The sequence below is a fragment of the Ambystoma mexicanum genome, chromosome 4q (assembly GCF_040938575.1).
Source record: "Ambystoma mexicanum isolate Mex_15411 chromosome 4q, UKY_AmexF1_1, whole genome shotgun sequence".
Lineage (NCBI taxonomy): Eukaryota > Metazoa > Chordata > Amphibia > Caudata > Ambystomatidae > Ambystoma > Ambystoma mexicanum.
In genome coordinates, this window is record NC_090928.1 from 1,039,357,559 (window position 1) to 1,039,382,786 (window position 25,228).

At 43.9% G+C, this 25,228-nt stretch overlaps 1 protein-coding gene across 1 annotated transcript in view; it reads left to right on the forward strand.

Moving 5' to 3' along the window:
- The window catches only part of IARS2 (isoleucyl-tRNA synthetase 2, mitochondrial), a 1,527,005-nt gene that overhangs the window by 41,923 nt on the left and 1,459,854 nt on the right, over positions 1-25,228 (forward strand). The window contains exon 3 of the mRNA XM_069608590.1: positions 14,410-14,569. Coding sequence (XP_069464691.1) covers positions 14,410-14,569 — 160 coding nt within the window. The remainder of the gene's footprint in view (positions 1-14,409; positions 14,570-25,228) is intronic.

Sequence of the window (25,228 nt, forward strand, 5' to 3'; positions counted from 1 at the left end):
GCAAGTAAAGACAATTTCACTTCACTGCTCTTGGAAACAGTAGTTTATCCAAGAGAAGGTATTTACACCTTTGGGAAATCTGGAAGACTTCCCTGTGCCACTGCTCTGAAGGTGCTGTGTGCCACAATGTAAAAAGATGATGCCTATGGAGTTTGTCAGACTCCAAAACCAAAAGAGAAACAGAGTTCAAATTACAGAAAATTACATGAGAGAGTTGGAAAAAGTCCTGAAGTCCAGCAAAAGAGCTGGGGGGTCTCTAAGGTAGAGGGGAATTAACACATTTCTGAGAATTCTGAGAAGTTTCAGCCTGCATGACCGTTGGCAATCCTGCACAACAATTTGGTCCAAATTCAAAAAGGTTTCCTTTTTCTTCAAAAGTTGGAAACCATTTATAACTGATTGTCTGACTGCATGATTGTTTTGAAAATGAAAACCATATAATCCACTTATAATAAAATACCAGTTTTCTTTTGGCTTGTAGATGGTTCATCAACATTAGAGTTGCACATTCTTGTGGCAAGCACATTAATCTAAAGAAGAAAGAACAACGGGGCTAAAAGGCTTACTTGTCTAAAACTTGCATTTATTGGGAATGGTTTAGTAATTCCAACTCCCTGACCATAGCTCACGAGGGACATGGCCCCACTGTAAAATCTTTTAATTGGAACCATCTACATTAAGATATTCCACAAGATTACACGTCCACACTGTCAAAGGCATTCTAAAAACATTGTACTGTCCTAGACAATGCACATGTGCAATAAAATTGTGACTAGACCAAAAATGGTTGTAAGCATAAGCCTTCAAGAACCTAGTAGGAATATCTCTGCAAAGGAAATAATGTTTTCAAGTAGGCACAAATTAAGACTGACTGAGTGGGAGGTGAGGGGTGGAGTTTCGGACACCTTCTTATAGCAAGAACTCAAACGTCTGTGTCTTCTAGAAATATGTAGGTTTTTGTAGCTTCACTTTCTGTGGCATTGATGGCATGAAAAATGTATCTCCTTTTGCGTACTTCTTAGAAAGTCCAAAGGATGGTGTGAGGCGGCTGCTTCCATATGCTACAATACTACAAAGGCTTTTTTGGTCATTTGTTGATGCTGAAGGTTTTATTGAGCCTAGGTAAGCAGTTTATTTCAGGAACGTGTCAGGGGCGCGTGAAATAAGGGGACAGGGCTTAATAGCCCTTTTCAAGGCTCCCTGTTAGTCCTCTGGAAACCAATCCTGGGGGGTGGAGGGGTTATTTGAAAAGTAGCCTGGTGATGTCAGTCTGGTGGAGTGGAGGAAGACTGGAACGCCAGCGAGTGGAGAAGGCTGGATGCTGACATTGGGAGAGGGGACTGTGGAGTGATTATGCATGTATGAGGGAGCGGTAGTGGAGAGAGATGGTAGTCGGGAGAGGTAAGGGATGATAGTAGAGCTAGAGTGGTAGTGAGAAGTAGTGGAAGGGAAAGGTAGCGGTAGCAAGAGCAGAGATGTAGTGGGGGTGAAGAAGTAGTAGCGAGTGGTAGTGAAAAGTAGTGTGTAGTAGCAGTTAGAAGTATAGTTGTGGAGTAGTAGTGACAGCAGCAAAGAGATAGTGGGAGTGAGAAGTGGTGGTAGTCCAAGTCCAAGACAGCAGGAATTACTGTGCCCTAGAAGAAACCATGACCCAAAGAAGAATCAAATGACCCCCCTTCTAAGACCCGACTGTAATGGGTGTGAAACATGTATCTAGACATCACAGATGAGATCTGGAGAGAGATGTGTACACCGTCCTGAGATTTATATTATGACTCCAGGTTTATCCTTATCCATTTTAAAATGCTTCATAGATATCACTAGACCTTGGCCAGACTGAAGCTCTTCTCCCAAGCTAATACAGGCTTCAGCCCCAAGTGCAGGGCAGATGACACTGGGTATTTTCATATGATGTGGAACTGTGCTGAGCTGGATGGATACCGGAACAAAGTGTGTGCTACCTTCTCCGCTATGCTTGACAGTACATTGGTTGCTGCCCCTTTGCAATGCCTCTTCCACATATTTGAGGAATTAAAGGGGTGCAGGCGCAGGTTCGCCAGTTACTTTACTTTTGGCAGTACGCTGCATACTGTTACTGTGGTTTAGGCCCCCGATGGTTAGGCAGTGGCTGCATGCAGTTACCTGGGCCAGTGACACTGAAGACCAATTGTCTGTTATGCAGCTGACTGTTAAGTGCCTGTGTGATAGATCTGGCATGGGCAACCTATTGAATGTGTTTTAGTTCACAGCGAACTTTTCACATAAAAGATCAGCCAACAGGTTAATCACATATTAAACATCACAATAAAAAAAGGAAAGGACGTATGAAAGGAGAATAAAAGACAACTTATCGCATAAATGAACACTCAAACCACTTCAAAAATAATCGATTACATTTCTTTGCAACTCTATTTAAAACCCTAAGGACCGTAACTAAAAGCAAATACATAAAAAAGAAACTTGTTAACCCCTTTTCAGAATTAAGGTTAAATCCCTCACATGGTTAACACTGAATTTCTTGAGTAAAACTTAATTATGAGGAGCGTTTTAATGATCTCCAAACCTGTTGTTTCATTGATCACAGACCCAGCCAAATTATAACAGAGCATTAAATCACATCACATCCAGTACAACGAAAGGTCCCAAGATCACACCATCTGCAGAGATCACACCTTGGATCGATCAGGCATACAATCCCAAGAGTACACTCAACGCAGTCTCCTATCCTATTCAAGGCACCACCAGATTACACTGATTAAGAGCATGCACCGCCCTGCTATCCCGTATCAACTATAACCCACTTCACGTGCTGCCTACACAGTTCAAACCCTTTCAACGGGATAATTCCAAAAAATGCAACTCTCTCAAGGGAGATCTTGTCATTCGACCCACTAATACCACAGCCGACCAGGCCCAAACAACCATATCTCCGCCCCCTTCAGAACTACACGGTAACCTTAAGGGAGCCCTCATCAATGCCGATCATTAGGAGCCCACGCCATTGAAATCCACAACCTTATTATCGACCAAAAACCTGACCTACTAGTAGTCACAAAAACATGGCTACACCAATCTTCAGGACCCCTACTCGCACCAGCCATCCCCCAAGACTAAAGCATCATCAGGGCTGACAGTGCTACTGCACCTAGAGGCGGTGTGGCTACAATAGAAAAATCTGATCTACAGTTAAGATCTTGCCCAATTGATGAAATAGTAGGCTACAAACTCCTCTTTGACAAATTGGCCACTGACGAGAAAACCACCTACAACCTCTTGGTCATCTAGAGATCCCCTAACGGCAACACCCACCCTGACCTCGACATACTCTTGATGTTAGCCCCTCATATCAAGCTTAACACAAAATGAATTGTCTTGGGTGATATTAACTTAGGCTTTAATGATGAGCATGGCTCTAAGGCAGAAGCCCTACACACAGCTCTCACAGATATGAACTTTTCACAGTTAGTCAAAGCCCCCACTCATTCCAAAGGACGTATTCTGGACTGGATACTCGCTCTCAATACCAAAATGTCCATTGTACCCCTTGACTGGACTGATCACCCCAGCATCAACTTCTCTATGACTACAAAGGTGACAGGCCCTCCCTCAACCAAAGAAACAGTCACCTACAAAACTAGAAACATCCGTAAGCTCACATTTGAAAACCTAGCCCCAATTATGACAGATGCACTTTCATCCAATCTCTTCGCAGAGGCTTACCATAAGTGCCTTACTGCCACCATTGACATCCCAGCACCTATAATAACTAAAACGCGCTGTACCGATAAACAAAAGTTTCTGGTTCAACGAGGAATTAGTCTTGCTGAGGAGAACTAAAAGATCCCTAGGACATATCAATAAAAAATCCCCATCACCAGACGCTGCCTTAGCCTACAGAGCTGCCAACAAAAACTACAAAGCTGCTATTATCACCCACAAGGCCATGGCTTATACTACACGGATCAGTAACGCATCCTCTAACTCCAAAGAACTTTTTTTCTATTCTTAAGGAACTTGAAAATCCAATACCAGTCACCTCACCTACCATTGCCAGTAAGGAATGGTGCGCTACCATCCAAGACGCTCTAGCCTCCAAAATCAAGTTGCTTCAAAAGAAAATCCTCATCAAAAGAAAAATCCTAGCTGATAAAAATACACCAGAAACCAATCTTAATACAGCTACAGATAATGGAAATCTTAGTTTCCAATTTACTGAAGTCTCTAAAAACACAGTGGCAAACACAATTGCCAAACTAAAAGCCTCTACCTGCAAAGGAGACAACTTCCCTGCCCATCTAGTTAAACTTTGCGCCGCTCCCCTCGCCCCCCCATCATTACTAATTTTGTGAACGCTTCCTTCAATACAAATCATCAAGTTCCAGCAAGCATAAAAGAAAAGTGGGTGAACCCCCTTCTAAAAGAAAATATCTCTCGACCCATCAGTGCCCACCAATTACCAGCCCATAACCACAGTACCGTTTCTGCTCAAGATTATCGACAAAATTGCATACAACCAAATCTAAACATATCTGGAACAGAATCTACTTGGAGATAGACAATCGGGATTCAGGCCGAAACCACAGCACAGAAACGGCTCTCCTTGATCTAAAAATTCAGATCGATAACATCATGGACTCGGGCAAACTCTGCATACTATTACTATTAGATCTGTCTGCAGCCTTTGACCTGGTGGACCATGGCATACGCAAATAACGGTGGTTTCGGAAATAGGGCTGCTAAAGTAGGATCAAGTTCCAGTAAGTTCCAATTTTTCTTGATTATAAAAGTCCATCAATTCGAGACCATCTAATGAAATCAGACATTGGATATAAAAAGAAAAAGGAAATGACACATAAGGGCAACATTCCATGTAACAATTGCAATTGTTGTAACAATTTAATCAAAGGAAATGTAATAAGTCACCCACACAATGGAAATAGAATTCAATTACAACACACCTCAACATGTGACGCCAACAATGTAATTTATGGAATTAAATGCCCATGCAGACATTATTACGTGGGACTTACAGGACGTAAAGCAAAAACACGATGGTGTGAGCATAAATCCAACATAAGACCGAAATCAGAAAAGTCTCCAGTGGCCCAACACTTTGTGAAAGAGAAACACACAATTGCACAAATCAAATTTGTGATACTGGAACATGCGATATTACCAAGGAGGGGAGGTAACTTGAACAAAATGTTACAACAAAGGGAGATTTTCTGGATAGAAAAACTAGACAGCATGTACCCGAGGGGTATGAATATGGAATGGGATCTAAACTGTTTTCTGTAAGTTAAATATTAGGTAGATCTATTTAGAAACCCCTGTGAATAGTATACAACTCCTGAAGTGAGAAACGCAACAACATCAAATTTGAATAAACTGAGCTACATGAGGAACTCTGCTTAAACAAACCTTTATGTGAAACTACGAACTTTCAAAGGTTGGAAAATGTGGAGGATATAAATATTGAGAAAATATGGACTATAAGACAAATACCCAATGTAGACCACATTCATTTGAACTTATTTATATTGTATTGTTGCTGAATTAATGAACAAAACATCATCATGAATGTAAAACACTGCGAAATCTGCTATTGTTGAAATACAGGGAGGAAACCAAAGGACAATGTAGGTGAATGTGAAAAAATCATGAACCGGTTTTTATATAATATGTACCCGCGTACCTCATGCATTTATTTGCGGTAACATCACAGAATGGGGAATGGGTTAACTGTGTCGATTTCAAAGTGCTTGTAAAATCATCACAATTAATGTTTTGGTGAAGGATTTGTAATAAGCATTGACTAATTGTATAGAGAATTATGATTTAATCCGCATTGACTACATCAATAACTTAAAGTTAACACACACATCCAATATGGCGGCCATAAAGAGGTACCTTGTATGCTAACCGGCAATATATGAGGCAGACTAGTTTAGAATGGCTGCCTAGCAACCCTTCGATGCAGGACCAGGAACACGGAATTGCGGTCACTATCGGGAGCGTTGTGAAGGAATCAGATAGCTGTTAAGGTAATGAACGAGCACAAATGAGATTGTGACTAGAACCATGACCGTTTAGTGTAGTTTAAGTAACACGCATATATCTATTTAGAAACGGCAACGCGAACGAAACCTTGCTGAGACGTTGTACCACGAGGGAGTCTCTCTTTGTGATCGACATCGGCAGTAGGACGCGGTGCTTCCTCTTAGAGCGGCAGGCGGTTTCCAGGACCGAATTCAACAAGTACAAAAGACGGATAGGAACTATCCCAGTGTTTTCATGAACGAATAGGCAAAATATAGACAATATAGCATAAGTAAGTGACCCCGATGATTAAAAATCTTTTCAGAAACAGTCGGAATTTAGCCACACAGAGGATTGTGCACAACTATTGGATATTTAACACGGCAACATACGGCCGGTTCACTGTGACCTGACCATTGGGTGAGTGTTACAACAGAAGTGAAGTTTACCTTTCTCAATTATTGATCAGAGTGGGGCCCAGCGCTGATTTTAGCGACTGGTCCCACTCGTGATCATACTACATCTGTAAATGTAAAACATTAATGTGAGTGCCTGTATCTTAAGACGTATTATTGAAATAGAGCTTCTCATTTGATTTTGACAGTTTTGAACTCCTGAAAGAGCATAAATAGACATATGAGGAGAGATGTTGCCCTAACATAGAAGTGTGCAAGGTGTTGCCGCTCTTTGGTTTTACTGTACTAAGGTTAGGAAAGTGCATAGAGTCTAAATAATGTGTAAAATGAATTCAAGAAGGAATGAGAAACTAATGAAGTTATTTATATGTATTTACTTTGTAGAATAAAGACAGGGAAATTCTGATATCCCCACCTGAAGAAGGGCTGACCAATCGCCCGAAACGCGTAGTGGAAGTCCTAGGCTAAAACCCTAGAAGCCCAAAATGGGAATATAGATTGAAACAATAGACAAAGGATATCGGGACATTTTTTGAACACTATATTGCATTGAAGCAATGTTTTTTGTTGGAAATATTGTGTTGAATTTGTTAGTCTGAAGAACTATGTATGTGTTTTTTTTTTTTTTTTTTATTTGCATTTGGTTCAAAATACATAAAACATTTCATGTAGAACCTTTACAAAATTTAAAATCTTTAAAATCTTACAGATAATCATTAAATCAATCATTGCAACTACAAAAATAGCTCTAATGCATTCTCAATATGCTTACAAAAACTTGCCAACTCATATATTAAGGGTTTATGTAATCCCTGCATCATTCTGGACCACAAAACTTCAAGGCAGTCCTCAAATTCAATCTTCACGAATTTCATCAATTTAAGTGTCCTTATGTTCTTAAAATGCGGACAATACAGTATAAGGTGTTTTCAACGTTTCATAGGATTCATTACATTCAACAAATCGACATCCCACACAATTATTTGATTTATTCATTTCCCAGTTCTTAGTTCTTTCTCTTGTATGGTATAGGTTCAGTCTAAAGCGAATATATACTTTTCGGATATTTTCACAAGGAAATAACAAGACATGATCGTATCGTGGAATGCGCTGTTTAAGATATAGACCATATTCTTTATATATATAGCCCATAGGTCTTAATTAAATCAATTGTTATACACCAATCCATTTCAAAGAGTTTTTTCTTAGCAAAACCAGGACGATATTGTATATCCTCAACAGTTATATTTACATTGTCTAAGATTTGTTGCATTTTCAATTGATAGTTAAAAAAAGATTTAGAAGTTTGAGAACCCAACATTATGTTCAAGTCCATATACAGTGAATTTGTTGGAGGATAATGAATCTTAACGTAATTGGACAACTGTCTCCATTTCCAGCGAGTTGAGAGTGAAACCAGCCCCAATTCATGTCGAATAATGGCGTTTGGAACCGACATTGGAAGAAACATTGCAGATTTCAAAAGAGAACCCTGTAAACTATCAAGCATGATTGTCATATCACATAGACAAATATCTAATGTATACAATATGACACTTTCAATTTTCAATGTCATAAAATCTATTAGCGGGATTAATGAGAATTTGCAATATTTGATAAAGAATCTTTTCATTTGAGATAATAATGGGCGAGTTTTATTTTTAATGATAGTAGACCAAGAGTTAATGGAGTTGAGGGCTGATAAATAATACCCTAGATAGATAGCATTATTCACACAATGAATTTGTGTATGCAATATTTGCCATCTAAGATTGCCTCTTTTTGATTTAACTCCCAAGGTCATAATGGCAGTTTTCGCTGGGTTAGGTGTCAAGTTATGTGCTTTTGGAAAAGTCTCAAATAATGAAAGTTTAGTTTGAAGCCCTACCGGGGTAGGGTCAAACAAAATAATATCGTCAGCAAATGCAATCCATTTCAACTGAATACTCCCCACTTTGACAGAAAACAAATTCCCATTTTCCCAGTTCTCACCCAGGTCAGAAAGGTGTAAGTTAAACAGGGTGGCCGCGAGGTTACAATCCTGTTTCAAACCAATTGTTGTGCATATAGGAGCAGTAGTGCCACCTTCTGGTGAAATTCTTATTCTGTACGATGTATTCTTGTGCAACTTAATGATCCAATACATCAGCACAGTTGGAATCCCTATCTTCGTCATTTACTTCCACAATAAATTGCGGATAACCGTGTCGAAAGCTGAACTCAAATCGATCATTGCTATATAGACAGGATTAGAATTCTTTTCTTTTGCTCCAGCAATAACATGCGACATAATAAAAGCGTTTAGGGTTGTGCTCATGTTCTTCCTAAATCCAGTTTGGTATTTCGAGTACATGTCATTGACCCCAATTACTTTCTCTAATTCATATAAGAGAAGGATTGAAAAAATCTTAGCCTCAGTATCAATTAATGATATTGGACGATAATTCTCTGGACGATAATTCTCTGGGCGGGATGGATCACCCTTTTTAAATATGGGTACTATATTAGCAGTTAACCATGAAGGTGGAACTTCCCCGGACCTGATGATAGAGTCAAACTTATTATTTATAATGCCAGCCCACAACACTGGCTCCGCCTTATAAAGACATGGGGGAAGACCATCAGGTCCTGCAGCTTTTGAGTATGACAGCCTGGAAATTGCCCAAATAATATCACTGCAGTTCCACTTCAGCCTTAGGATATTAGAATATTCTAGAGAAACCTCTGGGACAAAACGAAATTTGCAAGGCAGTTGATATTTAACCTTTATAAATGTTTGCCATGTCTGCTCGGGAATACAAATCGACGAGAACAGTGCCACACATTTATTATCAGCTTTCAAGGTGCGCCAAATTACTTGTGTGTCATGAGCCAGAATGGCGCGAATTAATGTACAATTCACCTCGTTATATCTTAAAATACGAGCAGATCTCAAATTGTGTTTATATGCTGATAAAATTCTATTCCTCCTTGCCTTGCTATCTTCGATGCCCGAGTTGCTTTTCTTTAAATATCTCAACGCCCTATTCTAATCCCTTTTTAATAGTTTACATGTGTGATCGTATGGATGTGTATGTTTCACATTATTTTGTATTTTGGAAAACAGCTCACGTTCTGTGGCAACTATATCGGAATAATGCGTGCACAGTGTATTTTCATAATTTCCCCCTGCTCGTCTAATCCTCTCAATCTCTGAGGATATTTGTTTAACAACAAAGTTACAGGTCCCACGATTCCATCTGATGGAATGCAGAGGACGATCAGTTTCGACCACTGCCAAGGTTATATTTGGCATAAGCGAATGACATTTCAATTGAATTAAAGTAGAAAGTTGTGCATGATCTCCAATCTCAATCTGTCCTATTACTAGCGGAGCCATATGCATGATAAGATTGTGGGATACATATATAAAATCTATCGTTGAATACATCGTGCCTCTTGCCCATGTATTTCCAAGTTTCATATCATTTCTCACCATTAAATCCATATCCCACTCTGTGAGGAGTTCTCTAAATTTAACTCCTCTACTGCGAGAAAGAGTGGACGATTTAATTTCATGGGTTTCAGTCAAATCTCTACAATCACAATTAAAGTCACCGCCTATAATGATTTCACAAGTCTGGTATCTGCCAGATATATATAATAAGCATGCATCGAGTTCGTCCAACATCTCTTCAACTGAGGAGGCGGCTGGATTCCAGTATAGGGAAATTATCATGAGTGAGGAGTATCTAAGTGTGAGGGTATAATAAGATGGATCCCCAATATACTGGCAGATTCCCAAACCAATTCCGCTTGTGCCTGCAAGGATATCTTAACTCTAACCATCAGACCCCCAGAGGGACGCCCGAGCAGAGATCTCCTTGCAGGTGAAGAAAAAGTTAAGTAACCAGGAATCACGAATGGCTCAGTTTTCATCGTTTCTTGTACCATTATTATTGTTGGTTGGTCTACATAGGTTAAAGCAGAGTGCCACTTCATTAAGTTTACATATCCACAAGAGTTACAAGATATAATTTGCATGCTCATATTATTGAATGGCTATTTGGCAGTAGTGGATGCTTTTGGACATAAAATTGCCGAAAGCATAGGTTCCAACCACGGTAGTCCTTTTGTATTGGCTACAAATTTCAATATTTCCAACATTCCTCCATCCAAACCTGCTTCGGATTGCGTACAAGGCCTACCTGCTTCTTCGATCTTTTCAATACCCTTGCCCACATATATGTCAACACAGGGCCATATACACAGAATGTTTAAGTTGATTTGGATGTTAAGCGAGTTAATTAAATGTGACTGTATAAACCTTTTTTTCATGAAAAAATAAATATACACAGAATATTGTGTTTTTTACAAAAATGACCTCATTATAAAGTTTATTCTGGTTTGGCTGTTGTAATTCAGCAAAAAAGAGTGCATTTGTTATGTCTTCCGTTGACAAAGGTTGACCTCCACAATTTGTTTAGAATTCCATTCTGGTAGCACAGACTTAAAAGATTGCACCTAAATCATTAAAGAAATACATTAATTGCACCTCCACAACCAAATCATCTCCAAAGTGTGCAGGTATGCCAGAAGGGGTGAACGTACCGGCACAGGTCCCGGTTCAGAACCCTCGAGGAGGAAAAAGGGGAAGCAAGGAGGCCCCGAAACAGACCTCCCAGGTAGTCTCTGAAGCCATGGAGGTCTCGTCCACGACGGGAAAGATCAGGAGCCATGCATATGGTCCACGAGAACGACGACGGCGCAGGGCCTAGGTCCCTGTTTTGCCTTCTCAGCTGAGGGACATTTCCTTAGACATTCTGTCGACTCTCCACAGCTTGGTGTCAGAGAACTTGATGAGAATGCCTCCAGCACCTGTTGTCTCCCACGTCCCCGGTCAGCCTCTGCCGAAGAAGAGGAAGCGTCATCCGACGCCCCCATATCAACCTCCTCCACCGTGTCGGGACCCAGCTCCCCCAGCAGACCCAGGCACGGGAATGGATACGGCCACGACAACTGATGACGAAGACATCCTCGCACCAGACGGTGAGTCACCACATTTGTATGCCCCACATAGGGTTTCCCCACCGGACGAGGTGGGTTAGTTCCACTCTCGAGTTTGCCAGCAGGTTCCACCAGCCGAGGAGCTTGGGGGGCGCGTTCTCCTTCCCGTGGGAAGGACTGTTTCTGTATGCGTTCCCTCTCCTGCTAAGAGTCATCAAAACACTCACAGTGCCAATGTAAGATGAAACTCCTCGCCCTGGCGTGGCTGAGGCAGATTTGGTACCTGCACCTTCTCAGCCTGTCGGCTGCGCCTACAGACAAGTTGCCGGGTGTTCCTGATCTTCTTACCAGAGGGGGAGGCGCAATCGTAAATCACGACACAGGAATGCTGAACCGGAGGGCTTTGCTCCTGCAGCCCTAGAGTTTGGAGGATATGAGTTACCAGCGGACTGCAGGGAGGTCCTCACCAAAGCCAGGGCGTTATCGACTTTAAAGTGCTACGGCCATAACAGGAAGCATTTTGCTACGTGGTGCCGGTCGCAGACGATTACCCTTCTGAATGTCACGGCTCCACAGATCTTCCATATTTGCTATCGTTGGCAAAGGCTGGTCTGGCGCACGCCTCCATCATGGTGCATCTGGCGACTATCTCCTGCTAAACCAGATCCACAGGAAGATGCTCACTCTGGTCCCACAGACTCATCAAGGAATTTCTCAAAGGACTTTTCCGATCTTTCCTGCCGGTGAAGGCTCCTGCCCCGATGTGGGAACTCGATGGTTCTGACGAGGCTCATGGGGGCTCCCTTCGAGCCTATGCATCAGGCCCCACTCAAATTTCTCTCGTGGAAGAAGTCTTTCCTTGTGGCCACCACTGCTGCGATACATGTAGGTGAGATCCAGGCCCTATCCTGCAAGCAATGGTACCTGACGTTCCACGAATCAAGGGTGGCACTGCGTACGCACCCCTCTTTCATGCTGAAGGTTCTGTCGGATTTACACCTCAACAAGCCTTTGGTGTTACCGGTTTTGTTCCTGAAACCTTTGTCGCCGGCGGAAAGGGCCTTGCGCTCGCTGGAAGTTCCTTGTGCCCTGAATTTCTACATGACGCGCACAAAGTTTTCGGAAGACTTCACAACTATTTGTAAACTTTGGTCCTGTGAACCATGGGAAGGCCTTGTCCAAGGCTTCCATTTCAAGGTGGCTCTCCGGCTGCATCACACACTGTCATCGGTTGGCAAGCTGACCGCTGCCTGGCCATCTGACAGCGCACTCCACCAGAGCGATCACTGCAATGTGCCCCTGCTTGACATCTGCAAGGCTCCTATGTGGAGGTCCACGCGCACCTTAACACATTTCTACTGCATCGACAGGGATTCCAGAGTCGGAGTCCAGAGACGGCCAAGCAGTGCTATGCAACCTGTTTGCTTGAGGTGAGCCTATTCCAGAGGTAAGAGTTAATTGCTTCTCTTGAACCTTGCCACCTCCTGTGGTTGTGTAATATTGTACTGCTATGTATTAATTATTCATGAGAATCTATGCCAGACCCCATGCTGGAGAAGGTTTAAGTTACTTACCTGTAACTATTGTTCTCCAGCATGGGTCTGGCATGGGTTCATGTGCAAACCCTCCATCTAGCTCCTTTGCGGCTCTTCTTGGTCATACTGCAACTTTACGTGCTTACAAAAGCTGAAGATGCTGCTAGCCGAGGGGCTTAGGCAGAGGACTGTCATTGGATTGGGTCAGTATGACCCAGAGGACTGTGATTGGTTTAGAGGAGAAATAAAGTTTTAAAGTGAAACAGTTTTTTTTTTTTTTTATTTTTTTTTTAACAGAGGATTCCCAGCCTGACTGGGAATATTCATGAGCATGTGAATCAATGCCAGACCCATGCTGTAGAACAATAGTTACAGGTAAGTAACTTAAACCTTGTTGAATGTTGGGGACCACATTGTAATACCGGCAGATCCCTCCATGGAGTCCAATGGGACTCCAAGGAATGGGCAGTTGCAACCGTTGCCGGCACTCGTAATTGAGCGCTAATACCCCCGGCCCAAGTGCGAATGTGAGTAGCGGTAATAGTTTTCCTCTATCCTGAGTTATTTGCCACCAGAATACCAACAAACTTATAATGAGGATCATTGTACCGTCCTAAAGTCGCTCTCATTTGCACCACACCTGATAATGAGTGTTGCATGAGAGGGTGGGAGGTGGTCTGTCTTTGACTGCTCCCACCGCCACAGCACTTCTGACTTGCTTAAGCCGGTTCTTCACTGCTGTATTTAATCATAGTGATGATGGTACGCCAGGCGGTTCAACATGATTTCATCCCCACAAAATGCAGTGTTAAGTTACTTTGCGGTAGGTTTTATTTTGGGGTTTTCTTTTTCTTTTGAAGAGGTTCCCCTCATGCCTCTGCCTCCCTTTGCGAACCCTTGATCCCCTTCTTTTCTACATAAATCTATCAATGTCCCCCCTCGATGAAACCTACCACAAAGTAACATACCGCTTTATAATGTGTTCCAGTTACTCTCGTAGTTATTAACACAGAGTGACAACCTACCCGCCATCACGTCATTCAGCTCAAACCCCACCCTACCCTCACTGTCACTTTCAGAACAGGCACCCACTCTAAGCACCAATATTATCCTGAACTTCCAATCCTATATTGTATATGTATACTTATATACATTGTACCAGCTCTCATGGATGACAAGTGGAATAGCACACAAATCCCAAGACAAAACAAAAATCACATTTAAAATCATAGGTAACTAAATTATATAATTTTATTAGTTATTTGATAATTAGTATAGAAACAAATACATCATTTTTTAGTTGAAGCACCACAAAAGTCTTATTATAGGTAATTTTCACACTTCTTTGTAAATAGCCATATTTTCACCCCATTGTTGATATGCAATGTTTTGATGCATTGTTTTGTTAGATTGTCTTGTGCCTTTTCTTTCAGATCCTAAAGGACATTACTAATCGATTTCACATGATGAGGGGGTACAAGGTCAATTATGTACCTGGATGGGACTGTCATGGGCTGCCCATTGAGCTAAGAGCGCTGGGTGATCTTGGTGAAGGAACATTGAATCTGTCTTCAGTAGAAATCAGACAAAAAGGTAAACTTCACAACGATTTTTGTTTCAAAAAATATATGTATTGGCATTTTCATTATCAACACCTAACTTTTCACCCTCCCCAGTAACCCCCTGTCCCCCATTCCCCTGCCCCTCCCTTGTGTCAATACGGTTTCTGAGCGTTTTGCTGCTGTTACCCGACCTTCTGTATTCTTCACATGATATCTAACATTTTAAAGTTTTGAGGGTAATACATCCTGCTAAAGTCATTCTGTAAGAAGGTCAAGACAGGGCCCAGTCTTGTCGAAATTGCATATAGTCCCCTTGGATACCGTATGTGACCCATTCCATGGCCACTAAATTGCATATTTTTGCTAGCCACTCATGCTCTAATGGGGCTTCTTTCGCCATCCAATTATTTGCTAATAACAATAATGCTACTAATAGTACCATCATGTAAGCTTTGAACTGGGCTTTGGGTTGCTATCCTTCTTTGGGAGTCCAGAGCCCTAATAGGCATTTTTTCTTTCCCAGAACTGATTTTACGCCAAACATTTCTTTTGTCCTTGCTATAATGTTTGTCCAGTATGGTCTGATCATTGGGCAGTCCTACCATATATGAGCCTAGTGTCCTCTCTCCGAGCATCCTCCCCAGCAGTTTGGGGATCGCCTTTGTGATCTTTTGCTGGATGTCTGGAGTATCCCCTCCAGCAGTGGGCAACGCCTTAGTGCAAATCTTTTGCTGGATGTCTGGAATATGGTGCCATTGTGTCATAACTGTATACCATATCGCCAGTAGTTTTAGAGCCCTAGTTAATTTCGGTATTTTTCCAAATGGATTTTCCCAGTGTTGTAAGATTTGACACCCTAAGATACTCTCCGATCATTCGATGTTTGGCCAGTGAATCTGTGGGGTATTTGCCATAAAGATTTTAATATCATGTAGACATTACTTTTATCCCCTGATTGGGAAATGATATACTTCCCGAAAGGGGTGTGCACACGGGAGGTGGCCATCTTGTTGGTTGGGTGTGAGATCCAATGCTGAAGTTGGTAGTATCTCAACCTCTCTCCTTCCCCCACACCAAAAGCTGTTTTACATTTTGTGTTGACATAGAAGGAATCTGGGGATTAGGTTCATTTTAATTTGAGACCCTTCCAAAACAAGAGATTTCCTGTTTATGACAGTAATCTAAATCCTTGTATAGGACTTTAAATAACTCTGGAAAATTAGATTGATGGGTGTGCAAGATCTTGTTAGGAATCTTGTCCCTGAGATAATTCATATTAGAGTTAATCCAAGCAATTGGACTCATCATAGATAATTCTCTCAGGTGTTGTTCTGTGATCAGAATCCCCAATGCACTAGATTTAGTATGATTAATTGCAAAGCTCAAGGCCTCGACAGATTTTTCAATTTCCTCCATCAGCGCTTTAAGCGAGGTATCAGCCCTCCCTAGCGTAACCATAATGTCGTCCGTGTATAGCAATATGTTATAGGTGTGACCTGAATTCCCTGTGTTTTTATTCGATCAGATTCTTGTATCAAACCATTCCATAGGGCAAATATCAGGGGATAAAGTGGGGCCGCCCTATCTCGTTCCCTGTGATATCTTTGTCTTCTCTGTCAATGCTCTGTTAATTCTTATTATCGTAGAGGGCTGTTGGTAGTTGGCGAGAATCCTTCCCTTGAAGGTAGGACCTAGACCGTAGTGAGTGAGCACCTTCACAATATAGCCCCAGTCAACTACATTGAATGCTTTATGACGATTGAGGGAAATAATACCTGATTCTATGTGTGTGGCGGTGGAAATTGCAATCGGATTCAATACCCTCCTGATATTATCATGGGTGGTCCTGTTGGCCACAAAGCCATTTTTTCTGGATCCACAATAATCCTTAGTATTCCCATCAATCTGTGTGCAATGTTTTTGAAAATATTTTTACCTCCTTGTTAGGCAGAATCCTGTGCACTTTCATTAGGGAACACTACAGAAGATTAAGACTACAGGTATGAGCAATAAATCCCCTTTGGTATCAGTCTATACCATAAAGATTTACTTGGTAGCTGTGGCTAAGCAGTCTGACTTATCTCAAGAGGTAGATGAGCAGTATTCAGGGTTACAATACTATGGTACAAGGAAACACTGACCAAAGCTTTGTATTAAAAAGAATATATATATATATATATATATATATTTGTTACACACTTCTAGTTCAACACATTAATCACAGTTATTAAAGCAAGTTAAAAATCAGTCAAGAAAAGTATACACCACTCCCTGGTTAAATTGTAGGCAAGTTTGAGCAAGAGTGAAAACTGAGCAAAACGGCACAGTGAAAACCAAACACAAATGGCACTCTATCAATTTCTCACAAGGGAGGGAAAGAACAAGTTATACAGGAATATACTCTTAGGCACCCTAGCAACACTTCCAAATAAGTTTGTGAACAAGTTTAGGCAAGGCAGTACTTTAGCATGTATAATACTGAGGTGAAAACCGAGCAAAATGGCACTTCACAAGTGTTAAAAGTGGGAAGGAAAGGGTAGTTAAAGAAAATAGGTGCACCACACAGTTCTAGCTGAGAACCAATCTAAAGAAGGCAGAGCTAACACATGTGACCAGAGTCAGTAGGCCTGTGCCAAATTCAGTTGGTACAGGGCAAGGGCCCAGGAGCAAAAATATTCTTGTAGCTGCAGTCAAGTCTTTGGTTAACGAAGTGGAAACATGCGGATGCAGACGTTGGAAAAAACAATGTTAAGAGAGAGGGCCGGCCAACCCAACAGGTAGGTAAAGGATTTAAAACACCTTTAGTGCTACCGCGAAGAAAGGGCGGCCTGCTGGAACAATGTACCTTAAAATGGAGAAGTGGCTCCTGCGGTGGCGGTTGTTCCTGGTAGTTCCTGCAGTTCGGGTGATCCAGCAGAGGAAGAGAGGCTCTCGTCGTGGAGGAAGGTTCGAGTTACTGCACTACCCAGGGTGCTGCCCGACGAATAAAAGGTACGCTCCTTTAAATAGTGGTCCGGGTCGACTGGTGCCTGGCTATCCGGCCTCCGAGTACAGGGTACGGGAGATTCGACCAAGGCAGGTCCGAGAAAGCGATTGGCAAACTGGTCGGCCCCACCAGTTCAAGGGAAGAAGGCTCTTTCAGGTGAAGATCTTCTCTCGTGTGGAGAAAAGTGGTGAGACGCTGCAGCAGGGCTTCACCAGTGGTTAAGTCATTGCAGATGTCTTTGGCTTCTCTCCTCTTCGGCTTCTTAGTTCCAGTGGCGACGTCTTGCTCTTCCAGTCCTCAGGACCCTGCTTTTATGCAAAAAGAGCCCCGTTCATACAGTTTAGCTGTCACTCACACAGTGGAGTGGTCATCTTGGCGGGAGACCCTCCCGCCTATCAGGATAGAGTGCGACATGGGTTGCTGAGGCAACCCTGTCCAGGGGTCCTACTCCTCCCTCCCACACAATGGACCCACCCCAGACTCTGGCGCCGAAAGGAGGGCTTCTCGGCAGAAGCCCGCCAAACGGACGAACATAGGATCCCCGACCTGGGTTAGGAGTTTAGAGGAAGACACGAGAAAGAAGTTATATGAAAGTTCTGGCAATAAAAACCTACCGGAGTAAAGTTAATATTAAAATACACCAGAGGTATGTTAGAGGCTGTCAGTAAAAGTGGTAGCCTCGAACAATGGGAAAATCCCATAGCGAAATATTCACGGTCGAATATTTACGGTAGTAACCACTGCCACCAGCCAGAAACTTTTGAGAGAGGGACTGTACGGTACCCTCTCAAAAATGAAAATAGGGGAAAAACGATTAACCCCTTCCGATACTTTCATAGTAAGATGGGTTGTACTGGTTTAGTTCATAGGATTCAACTAGTAAAGTCAATGGTGACTTTACATGCCCTGGGAGACAGTAGTCAGTCCCAGGGTATGGAGTCTATGTTTGGGGTTGCTACGACACCCCTGTGTCACTACACTGAGGGTGCTGTGTAACACATGTGAATAAAGATGGTTCCTTTGGGGTTGAGCGAGATCCCATAGGCATTAAATCCAAAAATAGCCTAGAACACACATAGCAAAAATGCCTAAGAGTGGGAAAAAGAGTCTCACTCTTAGCAGGAAAAAAAGAAACAAACCCTTCAAATCCAGCAAAGCTGCTGGGGGACTCTATAGGTAAGGGAAATTAGCCATAGAATGAGGATTCTCCCCAACACCCTTCATACCCAGCCAATAAACGCATCTTCTTCAAGCAAACTATATCGTGGATAATTCTGCTAATCTCTGCATAATGGATTTCCTCTTTGCTGGTCTGTTTAGGCCTTGCACATTCCAGGTGACCATACGTAGTTCCTTTACATTACATTGTCCTCAGCTATCCAATTGTTTATAGTTCACCTGATTGCTTAGCTGCTGTGCTCCTGGCTTATACATTGTAGTCAAGAATTTGGTAGGAAGATGAAGTTGTAGCAATTCATTGACCCAGTGGCAGTTAAGTGTTAAGAAATTCTTAGAACATTTTCCCTCTCCCGTCTTTGCCACCAACAACTCCCCCACCCACCACCACCCCTCCCCTGATCCCCCTCCCCCACCCAGCTCCCCCAAACCCATTCTTGGAAGTGAGAATTAGAGTTCACTCCAGCGGGCCACCAACGAGAACCCAACAACAAAGCCCAACTTTTCCAATTGATATCAATCAATTCACCTAATATAACGTAAATGCACCTCAAGGTTCCTTAACAATGAACCGTGATCAGCAGTGGGGCCAGTGAAACCCATGCCCGGTTACTAGAAAACAGCAAGGAACCCTCAGTCACCTGTGCTCACCCCTCCTTGTCCTTGCGACCAGGGCCTCTTGGCCTTCCCCACCTACCCACTTGAGATGATGCTACAGGAAACCTGACAGACCGCAACCACCTTCCCAGCATCGCAGTCCTCCTCAACAGACTCCGGATTAAGCAGACATTCAGCTTCCTTCATTGAACCAATATTCCAGTTCTTGCCATCTGCAGTGAACAGTAAGGTTGTGGGAAAACACCATCTGTATGAAATCTTTCTTTCCTGCAGCGGTTCAGTGTGATGTTTATCTTGCGTCTCCGCGGGAGCGTAATGCCTTTGCAGCTGAGGACATGTTATCTGGGCACTGATTCTGAGGAAACAAAAATTATAACAAAACCACTATTGTAATTCCCATTCACAAACTGAAAGTGTGGTACAGTGTACCTTTTGAATAAACCCTTCTCACCTGTGCTTTTGTTTTGTGGAGCTCTCCATCCTGTATTCTACAGGGGCGCTTTGGTTAGGTAATTTTTAATCTGAGGGAGCCTGTGGTGTCGATTCGTAACTGAACAATGTCCAAAACTCTTCTAGAGGTATCTTGGGCAAGTCTTTTGGTGAAAATAATAATTATATACAGTTAATCATATTCTGGTGGTCCCTACGTTGGAGAGATCTCTCTTGCTAGAATTTCCTTTAATTTCTGCAAGTTTATGGTTCCCTAACAAGGGGTTGATGCTGTGGTATGGCTGCAGTTATATGCGTTTTGAGAAAACATTCATTTACGTCAGTTTGCCGAAAAAACGGAGTAATAGCTGCCTTCAGAAACAAGTGCGGTAAGAATAAGCGAAGAAAGTATTGCTGAGACTTCAGGTACACATTCTTTTTCTTCTTTTTATTTATTTATTTTTTTACAAGTTCATTCATTCATTAAATACCTTTTTGTTTTGCAGGTCTTTGGAGAAACTGTTGAATAAAATATCTTTGGACGATGCAGAGACTGCTTAGGAAAACTTTAGGAAGAATACACTGCGACCACGTACAAAAACTGCTGAGAGAAAAAATGCTGTGGCTGCGACCGAACTTCTGACGGAAGATGCAGAGACTACGGATATAACAGCGGACTGAGGAAAATACTTGACAGAAACTTCGGTTCGGTAAGTCTTTACAATTCTACTGCTATTCTGTGGATTTTGCTGTGGAAACTAATATCTTTGACTTGTTTTCTTCTATTGACAGGTTTTGTCAGGAGATCGCTGGAAGCGTTACCTGCTGTCAGCGGAGAAGACGTGAAGCGAGAGCTTTGTGGAGGCGGGGCTTTAGTAGCTCCCTCTGCAACAGGTGTCAAATGCACTGAGTTATATATGGACTTGGCGGCAGCCATGTTGAGAGTAGGGAAGGTAATGTAAGTGTAATGAGCCAATGGGTACAATGCTAAGAATGAGGCAAATGTCTCTTGCGCCAAGCCTGAACCCACTGTTTTTTGCAACTGTGGCCCACTTTTTATTGGTGCCCGAGGCAGTTTTATGCTCCAGTCCCCCTGTGAGCCGCCTGTGCCCATTTCCTCCATTTAAAAAAATATATATCATTAACATTTCAGACTGGGGTCTTCCCCCTGACCCCCCCCCCCCCCAAACCACCCAAGCCCCCAAGCCCCCACCCCTGGGAATACAGTTGCTTTCTTTATTAACATTTCACAAAAACAACACCCCAAACCAAAACCCAAGCCTCCCTCCTCCCCCGTCCATGGCACGAGAATGTTCCACACGTCTGAAGACAAACCGAAATACATGGATGGTGAAATACCTAATGCGATAATATAAAATATACACCCCGTCGAGGCAGATCCCGAAACCCACATAGTATTACAAGAGAAACATAAGTCAATACAACCCCCCCTCCTTTACCCAACGTTCCAATAATTCACGGTGCTCCTCATCCCCTAATGAACAGGGCGCTCAGTCTGGCAATGGTGTAGTCGAAAACTCCTCCGATGGTGCGGTGCCCGCTTCCCCACCGCTCCCATCAAGGAGATATGACGTATTTGCGTCCCACATTCCAGTATCTCCCCAGTTCTTTCCTTTCACCACCCCCCATCTCAGCTCCATGTCGTTACAGTACAGAATATCCTGGGACCATTGGGCAATCGTTGGAGCAGTGCTCTTACCCCACCCCAGAGCAACCCTGTGCTTGGCCAGGATCAACCGAAGACTTATCAACTTACGAAATCTCTTCGGTACCTGAGCAGTGTATCTCAACAGGCCCATCACCACATCCGGAGTATACCGCTGACCCACAGTCTGCCCTACCACATCAAACACTCCACCCCAAAATTGACCAAGCGATGCACAAACCCACGCCACATGGAGGAAGCCCGTAGGCTCATAACCACACCTAATACAAGCCGCAGACCTGTGAGGGAAATATCGATGTAGCCGATCCGGAGAGTAATGGTATTGGTGTAGGAATTTAAAATGGACAAGTTTGAAACTGGTATTAATAGCCCTTTTTCTCATGCCTTCACAACAATAAAACCATGTCTCCTCCGAGATCTCCCTGCCCAGCAGCTTTTCCCAGTCCAACCTTGAAGACAGAACAGACAATGACCTGCCCCTCGACCCTTCAGCGTAGAGCTGTGAAATCAACCCCCGATCCAAGTCACCTCTTACCACCTTATCTAACAATTCCGCCACTTGGGGCTGCCCCAGAAAGGTCGGAAAGAGCCGCTGCAGTGCCACCCGGAGCCTATAGTACTGAAATATGTCTAGGGCCGATAGAGCCCCCCCCGCCTTTCAGTTGATCAATAGTAATAAAGGTGCCATCCGGAAACAAATCTGCAAACATTGCGAGACCCATCTGCTTTGTCATAGCAACATAGCTTGCCTCACTAGTCACGGGCACCCCAGGGATAAATATAACCGGGAGTTCTGGAGAATAAAGCACACCCTCCCCAGGCGCACGCACCAACCGAGACCAAGCTCTGCACGTCAGCTCCACCAAGTTTCGAGCCACCCCAGAGTGAACCCGGGCCGTCAGAATAACCGACCTCAGCAGGGCCGGGGATGCAATTGACTGCTCCACGTCAACATGCCTATGTTCAGCCGCCAGCCCATACCAATACCTTAGGTAACTAGCCTGAGCTACACAGTAATATAATTCAAAGTCAGGGAGCGCCAGGCCCCCCCCCCTGCGGACAGGTGCCGTAAGCTTATCCCATGCAACTCGCACCTGCTTCCCAGCCAAAAGAAATCGAGTCACTGCTGACTTGAGGTCCTGAAAAAAATTTTTAGGCACTCGAATGGGATCATTGAGAAAAACATACAAAAATCGGGGCAGAATGGTCATTTTAACTACCGAGACCCTACCAAATAAGTTAAGCGGGAGCGTAGCCCACCTTTGCATCGCTTCCTTAGCCTGCTGCAACAACACTCCATAGTTACTACGGAACACTTCATCTTCGGACCTGGCCAAGATAATCCCCAAGTACCGAGTACTATGCATAACCCCCACTCATCCTGAAAACGAACCAGTCCCTCAGTCAACTCGAATATCACCGTCTTAGTAGGGTTCACCTGCAGCCCCGAGAGTTCACCAAAGTTCTGAATATCTAGCATGACAGTGTTCAAATTGACCTCCGGATGGCGTAGAAACAAAACCATATCATCCGCATACAGCGAAATCATCACTTTATGGGTATGCAATTGGATTCCGCTATGAATATGAAACTCTCTCAGCCCAAGGCTCTATTGCCAGAGCGAACAATAAGGGGGACAAAGGACACCCCTGGCGTGTTCCCCTTTCCAACGGAATTGATGCATCATTTGCCCATTAACCCTTTCCCGTGCAACGGGCTTTTAATACAAGAGAGCTATTAAAGCCAGAAAGGACCCCCCCCCCCCACCCAAACCCAATCTACGGAAGACTGCGAATAAAAACGGCCACTCAATAGAATCAAAAGCCTTAGTGGCATCCAATAAGACTGCAACAGTTGGGTCGCTGCACGGCAAAGCAGCCAACAACACAAACATTCGCCTCAACCCAAACGACGTCGACCGCCCAGGGATAAAACCCGCCTGATCAGCCCTATCCAGCGTAGGCATTAATGGTGCTAAACGGGACGCTAGGATCTTGGCCAAGATTTTATTATTCAAGTTAATCAGGGATATCGGGCGTTACAAAGAACAATACCCCTCTGGTTTCCCCGGCTTCAACACCACCACCACCAGGGCCTCCCTGAGAGATTCCGGTAGTCGACCCGTAGATACTGCCTCTTGATATACCCGCAGCAGGTAACGAGCCAATTTATCAACAAAACATTTATAAAACTCAGAAGTGAACCTGTCCGGGCCTGGGTATTTCTCATTAGACAATGACTTTATAGCCTTCTGCACCTCTATTCAGCCACTCCCTCTGCTCCTCTGAGCATCAGAGCAAGCCCACCTGATTGAGGTATGCTTCGATGTCCGCTTGCGAGGCCCGGGACTGGGTAGCATACAGACGAGTGTAAAAGGAATGGAACTCGCGAAGTATCGCCTCATCCTCGGAAGTGATTCGTCCCCCGCTCATCCGTGATAACTGCCACTCTGCCCCCCGAGGTGTTTAAACGCGTGGCCTGGGTTAACGACCTACCCGGAGCCTGACCCTCACCATATCTCAGAGGGGCTGATCTGTCCCACAGGTACTTAACCTCCGGCTGGGCCAATGTACGGAATTCCTGAAGTATCCTCACCATCTCCCCTTGCTGAGATTTGAAAGGAATAGGAGCAGCCTTTTGCATGGCGCTTATCTCCTCCTCCTTTTCCTCCAAGTCTTTACGTATATTTTTCAGTATACCCGCCTCCTTAGCGATACACTCCCCTCGTATCACACATTTAAACCCTTCCCACAAAATACCCACCGAGGACACCAACCCCTCATTCATCTCAAAGTAGTTATCAATAGCATTCCCCAGTTCTTCTCTGAAAACTATATCCGTGAGCCCATCACTTTTCAATCTCCACAGCGGTCTCCCCTCGGCTCGGCCCTTCAACCGGACAGCTAATGCCACCGGAGCATGATCGGAGAGAGTGCGAGCCAATATTTCCACCCCGGATTCCTGTCCCAACAGACTATCGGATACCAAAAAATAGTCCAGCCGCGCTGCTGAGTTGTGCGGTGCAGAGTAGTGAGTATATTGAGTTACCCCCGGGTTCCGCACCCTCCAAACATCTGCCAATTGCCACACGTCCAGCATACCCTGAAGTTTAACAGAGCATTTACTATATAACCGCGGATGTTGCCCCGTCCGATCCTGGGCAGGGTCTAACACCGTGTTAAAGTCCCCCGCCCACAGTACCTCCCCCGCAGGCATATCCACCAGTTGCCGCTCCACCCACTCCAGCGACCCAGTCGTATCCTGATTAGGGCCATAATAACAAAGTATATAGTCTACCCTGAACAACCCCTTGAACTTTGAGTGCCCTCCTCTCCTGATCCCTCAGCACCCTGGTTAGTCGGAACCCCACCGACTTGTGCACTAGGATACACACCCCCCTAGAGAAGGAGGAATATGAAGAAAAATACCTATGGCACCCACAGCATTTACCGAACTTTGTTTCCGAGTCTACCGTCAAGTGGGTTTCCTGAAGAAAGGCCACCTCCACCTGGTGACGCCGCAAATATTGCAGCACCTTCCGACACTTCGGTAAACTGTTATGGCCCCTCACATTCGAGGACAAAAGTTTAAGTGACACCATCACCAAGCTCCTCAGAACACACCGAGCATGTGCCAGCCAACCTCCCCCAGACCTGTGTTTCCCGTGCCATTTCTCCCCCCCCCATCTTCGTGAAACTCTCCCCCCGCCCCCCCTTCCCCCTCTCCTACCGACAACGCACCAACTTGTCGGTGCATTCCCAATTTACCGCCCCCCCCACACAACCCTCCCCCCT